Raw genomic sequence first — 12,497 nt, forward strand, 5'->3', positions numbered from 1 at the left:
TAGGAGACCAGAAGATACAGAAGCAAAAGTGAAGGCTGGCTCCCCCTGCAAATATCCTGGAGAAACAGCCAAGCCAGTTTAGCACAAGAACAGATATATACTGGCCATGACTAAATTAAATCTGTAAATTGGAAGTAAGTGAAAAAAAAAAAAAAACCAACCAAAAACAAACCCAACCTTTCCAGACTGAGAACACGTAACAAAACCACTTTTAAAACTGGCTATTTTTAGACTTGTTTAAAACTGGGGCAAAAAAACCCACTAACGAACAACTTAAGGTATATAATAGCAATCACTGATGATCCAGACCAACCTAATATCCTTGAAATTTCTCCATTCATTTTGAGCTGATACTTTGCAAATTAAAAACTGTATCTATCTTCAAGTACTACTTGATTAACAGTCCTTTTCAAATTTCTGAAGTAAGGCAAAAAATTAAACTACGAAATAGTAGGTCAAAACTATGTAACATTGCAACTCTTTTGGTCAATACTTCAAGTAGGGACCTGAATATTGGCATAGGAAAGATACCTATTAAACATAACACACATGAAGAAGAAAAGGGGATCTCCAAGCATGTTGGAAGGCAGAAACAGAATTCAAAAGAAACTGAAACTGTAAAACAAGATCTGGAAAAACAGGCAAGATTCATCAAAAAGCATGTGCAAAGTAACCATAATAATCTACTGGACAAATTCACGTTGGAGAACAACGGGGTAGGAATTTGGCAGAATCTATTTGTGAACCACAGATCACAAGCTGAACTAAGTCAACAATGTCATACAGATACAGGACAGAAAACACCGTAATGGGCCACATAACTAGGAGTGCTGTCCTGAAGACAACTGAAGGAATCCTTATGCCATACTCAGTTGTAACACTGCAAGAGCGCCTTGCTCAAGATGTGGATCACTCAGAAAGACCAGACTCAAATAGCAAGACCAGTTAGTGAAAGCCTGACCTATGTAAAACAAGGGAAAAGACTGGGCTTGGATGAAAAAAGATAGAAGTGGGCAGCAGGAAGACACATTTTCTGATGCCTCTATTCTTTATGTTCATAGAGAAACAAAAAACACAAGCTAACTGAAGGAAGACATACAGCTTAGACTTCACAAGGGCAAAGAGGATGATGAGCCACTAGGATCAACCATGGCACCATAGAGCTTCCTTACTGAAGATCTTTGAAAACTGGTTAAGTATCTGTGAGGAAAGATGTGGGCACGGCTGATCCTCCTCAAGGGCACTGCGATGAACAAATTTATGTGTAGAGATGTACCCCCCTGCCCTTCATTCCTACAGACGTCAGCCACTGTCAGCCGGAGCTCATGCCATACCAGAACTATCATGTACTATTGATTTAACTCTATGTATTTTCAGATTTCTGGTTCTTCCATTTTAATCTGGTCTGTCAACTTCTTTATGTATTTTGTTTGAGAGGAGCAGTTCCCACAAACATTGTCATTTCTAAATTGAGCTTGCAACTAATTGTTATTCTTAGAAGTATAATGTAGTATATGCTTGCCTAAAGGCTTTAAATAAAAAATCATCATATAATTTGTAGCTTGACTAGTATTGCTGTTAAACAAGATTCTCATCTTCCCTCATTTTCTAACATGTGAAGACCATTAGACTGCCTCTATCACCAGAACCCATTTGACACATCCTTTTCTTTGTCCAACTCCCATTTTTTTGTCCAAGCTCACATTTAGTAGTAGCAAACTCTGCTTTCTCTCTCTCCTCCCTCTCCTTTTTAATCACACAGACAAGAGAACTACTGCTAAGGATGAAGTAATTAACCATGGCATACCCTTTGTATTTTCCAATACATGATGGTTTTCTGTTTTTTGTGGCATGCAACCATTTGCAAGAATGTTATTTCAGTGCTTACGTTTTTCAAAGATATTTCTACCTGGTAGTTATTCTCTACCAGTCCCTAAATGTACATTCTTCTGCCATGAATAAGAGAAAATTCAATTTTCCTTGGTGTATCTGCGCAACCCAACTACATCTGCATGTGCATACTGCTTTGACTAAACCCAGCTTTGATTCTTTAAATGCCATACTCCTGAAAATTGCAAGTTTAATACTCAGGGCTTCATTAAGTTTATCCCAGATATAAAATTTTAGTAAAAGTATATTCTGTTTCAATACTGTGACCACACAGGTGCTTAAGGGGCAAGTCTCATCTATTAGCTACCTATATTCTTATTCTGGGGTAGCTGAATTTCGGCAACAAAACACTTACCACCCTGCTTTTTAGAGTCATCCATGTAAGGTGGTGGAGATCACGGTAGCAAACTCTTTTGTTTGCCAAAGACAACAACCTAGCATTAGGCTCTTATCTTAAAATAAGCTCCCTTTTCTTTTAACTAAACTTTTTTCTAGTCTTCCAATTTCAACAACTTATTTTGCAAAATTTCCTTTCACTTCCCATCAGGAACAGACCTGGAAAATGGAAAACAGGCGTTCTTCCCATTCTTTCTGATCCATTGATCTTGTTACATAACATCTTCTCCGTGCCATCTCTGAGACTCAGGTTTGAAATGAAGCAGTATTTATTACCTCTTTGTGTGATTGCTGGCTTTAAATCTATAAACCCACAACTGAAAACAAATAAACAAAAAACCCCAAACAAACAAGGAAAAAAACCCACAACTCCCAAACCAAAAGACCTTTTGTCAAATCACACAAACATTTAGGTTATCTAAAAAACCACATCTGTGTATCTAACAGTAACTCCTGGGCCACACCTCAAACTTAGTACACTTAGGTGTCTTTTGGCAAAGAGTGTGTATTCCTTGCAGGAAGAAAATTTGAGGGAAAGGGTAGCCTACCATTTGCCAAGGGTGGGGAGTAGGCCACTAGCCTGGAGGAGATCAGAAAAATTACTGGAAGAATACAATCAGGAGACGAATGGTGTGAGCTAGAAAAGTGCTGAAGTGCCATCCCTGAAGACATTCAAGACCAGGCTGGATGTGGCTCTGGGCAACCTGATCTAGTTGAAGATATCTTTGCTCACTGCAGGGGGGTTGGACTAGATGACCTCTGAAGGTCCCTTCCAACCCAAACAATTATATGATTCCATGATCCTCAAACCCTGCCTAGTATTAAGAAAGAAAAAAGAATAGAAAGATCTAGAGTTTATTCCTATACTAACTCATATTGCATTTCTCTCAATTGTTGAAGCCACAGATAAGATACCTTTATCTCTTCCATCACCTTTGGGGTATCAGCTGTTTGCTCCTCCTGCTCTCTTGCACCTTCAAGGAAAGTCCCTTGCCTGAATAAGAAACTCCTGGCATCTGATGACAGCAACCTGAAACTGATGAAACACCACTTTCTAGAAGAGCACAGAGCTAAAAAACCCTCCTCATTTTGAAGCCACACATTTCAAACTAAAATGAACTCGTATGTCCAGTCAGTTACTGGAGCTCCTCCTCTTTTACCTATATAAAGAAAGAATTGCAGGGGAAAAGCATACATTGATAAATCCAAGGGGACAAAAGCCTTTATCACTGGAGCCCAGAGTAGGATTCCCAGCTTCACAGATGCTTCACAAGTCATTAACTCTATAAGCTGGTGCTCCTTTCTCTAGTTCTCTGAGAATATTTTAGCACCAAACCAGAAATCTGTATCCAGTGAGAAGCCGTGTTTACAAGAACTGAGGAAATTCATGAGAATCAAGATGATGTATCAGTACACCTTAATTTTCATGGCTATATCAAAAGAAGGCTTCCTTCTTTCACTGTATAGTAGCGAATCTCCACACTATCAATACAGTTGCAATATTCATGCCAATTGTACAAAATGCTTCACAGACCTTATGCTTAGCCTTCAGTAGCTGCCAACAGCGAAAGAAAATTACCCAACATCAGTGATAGATATTTTATCTCCAAGAGAAAGGTCTGTGGAGTGCACTACAAGACAGAAGGCTAAAATATGTCAGCCAGGAGCTGCTGGGGGATGTGTTATACCCCAAACTGCTCCATCCAGCATGCAACTTCAAACAATTCCTTGGCTGTTTTACATTACACTACTTTATCATAGGCCCAGAGGGCTTGCTAGTCCAGACCACTTTCTTAAAAGACCCATGCAAAAAGAATAGGGGTGCTTTTCTTTTTTCTTTTTTCTTTTTTTTTTTTTTTTTTTTTTTTTTTTTTTTTACGGACAAGGATTTGCTTGCTACAGAAACTACTAATTGCACTTTAAGGGTAGATCAGAAATGGCTGCAATATATGGGGGGTTGGGATGGGAGAGGAGGAAAGAAAAAAACCCAATTCTATGCATTTAAGTTCTCCTATTACACATTTGCACTATTCTAAAGCCCAACAAAAACAGGAGACCTTGGGCCAATCGTCCTGTAGCTTATACTATGTTTCACTGTGTTTGCTCCACTGTCCTTAATACAGATGTGGTTATGCCATAGAAATTACACTACCAGTAACCAAGTACTCAAGCCTAAAGTTATGGGACAGGCCTTTAATATGTCTTAAATGAAGGCCTGTGAATTTGAGCGTGAGCTCAAATCGGAAGTTCCAAACTGATGGCACTAACTACAGCAAGCAAAATCACTGACCTTCCAATGGCTACCATGCCCACTTGTGTCTGTCAACAAGGCGATCTACTGCCTCTGTTTTTTTTCTACCTAATGCTTCTGTTTTTGCGATATATAACCTTCATTCAATCCTGTGGGGAAAAAAAGTTTGCTGGCAGAAAATAAGTAACAGTTGATACAATCATAGGTCTAAATTGTTGTTCCATGCTCTTCCAAACCATAGATGAAGAAAATTACTGCCAGTCTCATTAGATACTGTAAGAATTCAAGTATCTTTGAAGAAGCAGCTCCTATGTCTACTGTCAACTTCACATTGATAATGGTAAGTAAATACAGGATAAATGAGCAGTACATTGGAGCAATTTGCAGGAAACAAGAACCAGAACACGTAGCCTGGAAAAACATAGAGTAAAAGAGGATTCTTTCTCTGTTGTGTTGTGTTCCCTAAATATTAATGGAAAATTCCTCTTTTCAATAAGAAGAGAAGCTAAAGCTTCAGATTTCTCTAACAAGAGATGGAGACCACAGAAATTTGAGAGCAACAGCTTACCAGAAGCTGTGAGTTGCAGTTCTCTACTGCTCACCAGCAGGTGTTCTCAAGGTCTCCTTTAACATCTCTTTCTGCCGGACTCATCCAGTCATTCAGATAGGCTTTGTAGCTTTCCTGACAGCACTATGGCAATGAAAATGGACTTAAAAGGAATTCCAAGACTCAGCTGTACATTCTCCAAATCTCATAAGCACCAAAAAAGAGGGAAAAGTAAACTCCACCTGTTACCACGAACACATCAAATAACAAAAACTGGGAAAAAGGATGTTGTCCAGTGTTTATGATTCACTGCCCTTCTGGGTCTACAGTCTTGTCACCACTGATCAACTTAACTTACCTTTCAAAGACATTTTTCCACAAACACAATCTGAATATTGCCTCCTGTTACCTATCTTACTCCTAACCTACCCAAAACTCTCTCTTCCATGGCACCTTGCATCTCCACCCATACAAAATTAACAGGGTGGATGGTAAGATCTTCAGAAATCCTGTTTTCCACTATTCCCTTCAGCTATAATCATACAAGTAGCTGTTGTCAGAATACTCTGGTTTGCAACTCCACCTACCTGAGTTTCATTTTTACACATAGTTTTACTACCTCTTACCTTGAATATTTTAATTCCATTATTTTTCTTGGTCATAGGTACTGAGTTGATTCTTTGGGCCAGCTAGTGGGATTTGTATTTAGCTTTTTTTTGCATTTTCTCCTTAAAGGTGAGCTTACAAATTTAATTAAAAAAAAAAGAAAAAAGAAATATGCTTAATGCATTACACTAGGGTTTTTTTTAATCTACTTCAGGTGATTTGGGGATGTATATTTCTATGAGATTTGTAATTACCTTCTTTAAGCAGAAGTAAACATCTTAGCTTTTACTGACACTTTCAGCTTTAATTAATATTTTAGCTTACCTAGAAGACATATTATCTGTAAAACCAAAGTTTAATTGCCTGGCCATAGCTGCTACAAAATACAGACATTAAGCATGTGAAGCCTTGCCTCTAACAGGAAATTTTTCTTACTAGTTATCTCTTTCAGTGTTTTTATAGTATAGTCAACTAAAAGGATGTCTTTCAACATCTTATACCAAATAGAGATTTTTTTAATTGCTTATGATTGTCTCTCAGTAATAAACAGTAGATTGTAGCCCCATATTCTTTTGCACTTCCTGTTCTGCCTCAAGTATCTTCCAGCTTTTCCAGATCTATGCAAAAAAACCCACTACAGGCAAATCTAATTCATCAGTCAGAGCCTTCCTGACTTCCTTTCTCTAAAAGTTAATGCCTTATTCCCTTTATCCATTTTCATCAATTGATATAGTCTACAAAGGATGATCAGTAAGCTTTACAGAAAACAATGCACATTTGTTTGTATTTTCAAGAAATATGGTTATAGAATTATTTTACACAAGCTTTGAACTATATATTTACATGTTAAACTAAATATGGTCAGACCACAGCCATTTGGATTATTTTATGAACTCTGAATTCTATCTAGCTTTCACAGTCTGATAAAAGATGAATAAGCACTAGCTGAGAATAAAAGGACAGACATTGGACCACCAACATACTAGCAAACATTCTATCACATAAATACTACTTGGAGATGATTCTGCAAGAAATGATCAGAAACTTAACACTGGCCATTGTAAAAAGATACCCATGAAAGGAAGCTCTGCATAAGACCTTGTGCAAATGCACACTTTTTAGGGAATGCAACTGTAACAGTAGAGTTCTGAGCTCTATGTTGGCATGGTACAATGACATATAGCACCAAGTTAGTCTAGTCCAAAACACATACAGGAAGTTCTGACGAATTTCTTCACGTATACCCACTGCCTGCTTCTTGTTCTTAAAGGCTGGTTACAATCAGAAGATAAGGAATCACCCACCAGTCTAGTTTATATCACTACTGAAGTTTTCTTTCTCATACACCCATCATTTAATATTCTTATATTCATCTTCTACTTTAACCTTCCATATCTGCATAACTAAGTAACAGTATTGGCTCCCTTCACGTATACTGTATTTTTATCTGTATACTCAGTAATGCATTTTCCATTTTTTCATTATTTATAGTCTCTATTTTGTCTCATTCCCATCTATTCACCTGATCAGCAACGTATCTCTTATTAATATCTTATAGGTGTATACACGGCACTTCCAGTGACATGGAAGAAGCAATAATGAATTGCTCCATTCTTTCTGTAATTCAACATGAGGTTTGGATACGCAAGGTATAAAAAACTAGGCTTGCCCAGCTTGCCTGACCAAAAGGGATGAAGCACATCCTCCAACTGACTGTTGTTTATTTTGGCACTATAAAGGCTCAGCCAGCAATACAGAGAAACACCTTGGGCAAAAGGTGCTCGCAAAACAAAAAAAGAAAGACTTTATATCTGGATTTCTAAATGGCAGGTTCAAGGTGGGGATTCAATTTCGACATGAAAGCTTCTTCCTGAATTTTTGTGCCTCCAACTGGGAATAACACTGCTGACCTGCCCAAGTCCTGTAAGAGAGAAGTTGGTACTCAGCTCTAAGTAACTGCATCTTTAACTAGCATGTTTTGTGCTACTTCAGTGCCATTTTTCAGCTTTTCTCATGCAAATTATTTATCTTAATAAACCGCACAGCTGCTTTATTCAGGCTCGCGATGATTCGGAACAGTAGAGATGCATACTTCAAACTTTTAAGTCAATGATGTAGTACATGGGGAACTCATTTTACAACACAAATAATAATCAGGTCTCACTTTGATCCAGTTGATGTAAAAGGCCTGTTTTGTAAATGCAGCTGCATTTTTGTGAATCTCATATATGATGAAGCCTGCTGTACCTGCAAATGCTCATTTCTAAACCTTCAATTCATGTAGCATAAACTACAGTCTAGAAAGGCTGTGCTTGGATGTTCGCAGCCAAGCATGCAAAGGAATAGTTTATTTTTTACACGTTCACCTCGATAAATCCTACATATGCAAGTCATATTTTGAGGATAACTGCCAGGAAATCTTAGGATACTTGGCAGAAACTCTGTCAGAAAAAGTGATCTTAGGACATTTCAAGCGGCAACTGTGCCTAGCTGTAGTGGGGAGGGGATTTTTCAGACTGATGGGATCCAGGAAGAACCAGGTGTTTCCTCACTTGCAGTTCCTGGACCTGGCTGGATCCAAGAATTTTCTCACGGGGTAATTTCTGGATCTAGCCAGTCCAGGTGTTTTCAAGTGAAACATCTGCGGGCGCCGCAGAGCCCAGGTGCTGCCCAACGGGCCGGCAGCCGCGGGCCCGGGAAGCTCAGCCTGGAGTGGTGGTATCCCGAAGTTGACTTCTTCCCCCGCGTATCCAGCACACCCGGAGGAAAGCGAGCGGTCTACGGGACGGCTGCTTGGGCCGCGGCGGCGGGCGGTATGGCTCCTTCCCCGGGGTAACCCCGTGGCAGTTCTGCGTCCACGGCCGCAGCACAGAGGCGCCGGGGCCGCCCCTGACACCAATTCCCCCCCGCACGTCCCGCCAGAAGGGGGGTCGAGCCGCCCCCCGCTGCGGGCCGGGGCCGCAGCTGCCACGTCCTGGCCGCCGGGAGAGACGGTGGCTCGCTGCAGGGCGAGTTCCTCTTGTACCAGCGTTCTTTTCTTTGCAAAGGGGGCAGGACAGTGCCCAGCCGGAGAGCAAAGTTCAGCCGCGGCGGAGACAGCATCACGGCGGGCGAAGACCCAGAGGGGCCTCACCGCGCCCTCACCCTGGCCCGCGGGCGATTCCGCGGCACGCGCCCCTTTCCGCACCTGGCCGCGCTGGGGGCGCCGCGGCCGCGACTCCTCCGGCGCGCCTCCGGTGTACCTGCCCCCGCGCATCACCTCCGCCGCGGGAGGCCGGGACAGCGCCGGGGCCCGAGCCAGGGCCGGGGTCGCGCGGCGGCTGCGGAACTGCCCGTCCCTTGCCCCAGCGGACCCTGCCCGCCCGCCCTTCGGCCCCGCCGCTGGCGCCCGCTCGGAAGTAGTTGTAAGGAGGGTTACCTGTCCTATATTGACGTATCCGTATTTGCTAGCTATCCTGTTGGCCTCCGGGAGCCCCCCAGCTATCCGCACAGCCCAGTGGTTGGTGTACAGACGCGTCCTGCAGGCGGGCAGCAGGAACCCCAGCACCAGGGTGAGCCGGCAGAGAAGGTCCCCGCCGCCTCCGCCTCCCCAGCAGCAGCGGCGCTTCCAGCCCATCTTCTCCTTCTCCGCACGCAACCCCCACAAAACTTCTCCTTCCTTCTTCTGAGGCTCTTCTGCTCACCTCCGGGCGGCACCGGCGGCGCGTCCTCCGAAGTTACCCCGAGGAGGAAACTAGGAAGAGCTTGGAGTAGTGCATTGAACCTCCCGGGGGTTAAATGATGAGGGGTTGGGAATAATGGTTATAATCGGTGATTGCTGCTGTCCCCTCCTCCCGCCGCTCTGCGGGGATTAAGTAACTTGCTTGGAAAGCTTCTCTCACAGTTTCTGAGCGCCAGCTTCTCCCTCTGTCCCCAGCTACATGGGAAGTCGTCTCCGCGGCGAGGAGGGCTCCTTCTCCCTCTCTCTGCGCTCCCCTCCTCTCTGACTTCCTTCCCCTGCTAGCGGTTTTCTGCCTCCTCTCCCGCGCCTGGCTTTCCCTCGCCTTCCCTCTCGCCCGGGGTCCGGGAGCAGCGCGGCTGCGGCAGCAGGCGATGTGTGAGTGTTGGCAGCTGAGCGGCTCAGTTCACTCCGGCTCGGCCACCTCCTTTTCTCCTCCCTTCTCCTCCTCCTTCTCCGCCTCCTCCGCCCGCCCTCGCTCCCGCCCGGCAGCGCCGAGGGCCAGGGGAAATGGCAGCCGTGCTGGATCCGCGCTCTGCCCCCCCCTCCCCACCCCCCACCCCGCGCTCCTGGGCCTGCGGCTACCGCCAGCCCCGGGCGCCGCCGCCCGGAGAGCTGCCCCTCGCCCTGCAACGCTAGGAGCCCGCTGGCGGGGCCGCGGGGGCCACGTCAAGGTGCGAGGCCTGCGGCAAGGCCTCGTGCCCGAACCTGCCTCGGCCCCCCGCCCTGCTCCCGCGGGGTGCCAGGGCCGAGGAGGGGCCGTGGGAGGGCGCCAGCTGCCCCTATCGGCCCCGGGGGAGCGGGCCGGGGTGGCCGGTGGGAGGTGAACAGCCGCAAAGCTGCATTACGGGCGCTCGCGGGCTTACACGGCGACCCCAGGGAGTCGGAAGGCCGTTACGTTATAAACGTTGCTCGGCTTCACTTAACGTTGAACTGGCTTACAAAGTCCGTGCTCGCCACGTTCAGAATGAGAAGCGGGCGGGAGCCGCTTCAGCAGAGGAGTGGTGGTCCAGGGCAAGGAGCACGGCCTCCTCTGTGGTCCGTCGTCACCGTCCTTGTGCAGCATGGCCATGCGCCCTGCCACCTTGCAGGGAAACGCTTCCAGCAGCAGGGCACTTACAGTGAGGCGCTAAAAACATGCAGCTGAAACAGAGGTGCCTGCGTAGGAAAAAACTCGTCTCTGCCCAAGATGTAGCTCACCAGACTAAACCTTGGAGCCCCCACAATGGCTTTGGACAACCTATAGATATACTCCGTTTTATTTGAAGGTTAGAGTGTCTGTAAAATTCAGTCCAGCAGACCCACTGTGAGGATCCGTTACAGGTTGTGAGGAAATTTGAACACAAGAAGCACTGTTGTAATGTACTAATGTAAATACTGTGGTTTATTTTCTCTGAGGAACCTAAGGTGTCCTACAAAGCCAGGCAGCTATAATTCTCTTTTTCACGAGGATGTGAAGTATGAGAAGTTAAATGTTTTCTTTACTGTGTCATACAGTAACATGGAGTGCCTTTTTGCGTCCCCCAAGACCTGTGCTCCTACCTTTAAAACCACTGTTTTCCTAATAAAGTAGTAAAATGCAGACAGCCAAAAGCACATGTTCCACTTTAAACCATTCTCTGCCTTAATCCATTAATTTCCTCCCTAAACATCAGTATTATACTAATGACTAACATCTTCCTGCATCTTTTGATTGTTTTTAAAGGGGAGAAATGGGGGAAATCTATTCTCCACCTCCCTGTCTCCAAAAATTTTTGTCAATGATTAGCTTTTCCCTGTTAGTGTTGTTTTTCATTTTGTTTTGTTTTCCTGTAGTTTGCATGGTTGCTTGCTTAGTGTAGGCAACATAATGTTGTACAACTCCTGTCCGTAGATTCAAGACCTCAGTGGGGCTCACCTTCCCTGGGACTCCACAGATGACAGCTCACTATCATCTTGTCCTGAAACCACAATCAACACTCTCATTGAATTCAGCAGGAGCATTTTTATGACAGTTACATCTGGCAGCTAATATTCATAAATACACATTAATTGACTATGACATTAAATCTCCTCTAGCAATTAGCCCTTCTTATTGATTGGTTCAATGATAATTACAAAATATAATGTCTATATCTGAACTTTGAGTAGTCTCAGGTTTGTTGGTTGTTGGTTTTTTCTGATGACGATAAATTAAAAATCTACTTTCTGATATTTTTTCAGTTAATTTTATTGTTGTTTTGACTGTTTTATTTCCTGCTATAGATAGTGACAGGACAAGGGGTGATGGGTTCGAACTTAAACAGGGGAAGTTTAGATTGGATATAGGGAAGAAATTCTTTACTGAGAGGGTGGTGAGGCGCTGGAATGGGTTGCCCAGGGAGGTTGTGAATGCTTCGTCCTTGGCGGTGTTCAGGGCCAGGTTGGATGAGGCCTTGGGTGACATGGTTTAGTGTGGGCTGTCCCTGCCCATGGCAAGGGGGTGGGAACTAGATGATCTTAAGGTCCTTTCCAACCCTAACTATTCTATGATTCTATGGTGGGGTTTTTTTTCCTGGCACAGAAGGCACAGACTGTAAGCAAAAAATAAAGCCGTACTGTCATGTACCTACTTCCAACTTGGCTTATGCGACAGAGTGTTTTATACTCTGGTACCAAAGCCTCTAGGAGCCAGTAGACTTGATAAATACATCATTGTCCCCACATATCTTTTCTTAATGCTGCATTGAATCACATAGCCTAAGAAAAATGTTGTTAAAGTTATGCTATGCCTATAAACAGCCTCTGAAAAAGGAGGGATGTAATACCCACAGGCATTTTTTCTGTGATTATAGAGTCCCCTTTGCTGAGGCCACTGAGGCAGATGGCAGTCATAGCTGTTGTAGGAGCACACTGGTCGTAATGTGGAGTGTTTGAACTTGTTTCAGCATGAACCCCGAACTACAGTTTTGCTGAGTGCCTCATCACAGCCACATCCTTAGGGGAGGATGCACTCCCACCCCATCCCTATGGAAAAAAAAAACCCCACCACCCCAAAAAACAATAAACAAAAAACCCCAAACAAACAAACAAAGTCAAGAACTCCCAAATTCCTACCTGTGGCACATTCT

The 12,497-nt window shown here is 44.1% G+C and overlaps 1 protein-coding gene across 1 annotated transcript in view; it reads right to left on the reverse strand.

Annotated features, from left to right (window-relative positions):
• PCSK5 (proprotein convertase subtilisin/kexin type 5) overlaps positions 1-9,306 on the reverse strand; it is a gene marked incomplete at its 5' end in the record, with an annotated part of 204,094 nt that extends 194,788 nt beyond the window's left edge. Inside the window, one exon of the mRNA XM_080638774.1 lies at positions 9,109-9,306. Coding sequence (XP_080494900.1) covers positions 9,109-9,306 — 198 coding nt within the window. The remainder of the gene's footprint in view (positions 1-9,108) is intronic.
• Positions 9,307-12,497: the final 3,191 nt, after the last annotated feature.

The sequence above is a fragment of the Psittacula echo genome (genome assembly GCF_963264785.1).
Source record: "Psittacula echo genome assembly, chromosome: Z".
Taxonomy (NCBI): domain Eukaryota; kingdom Metazoa; phylum Chordata; class Aves; order Psittaciformes; family Psittacidae; genus Psittacula; species Psittacula echo.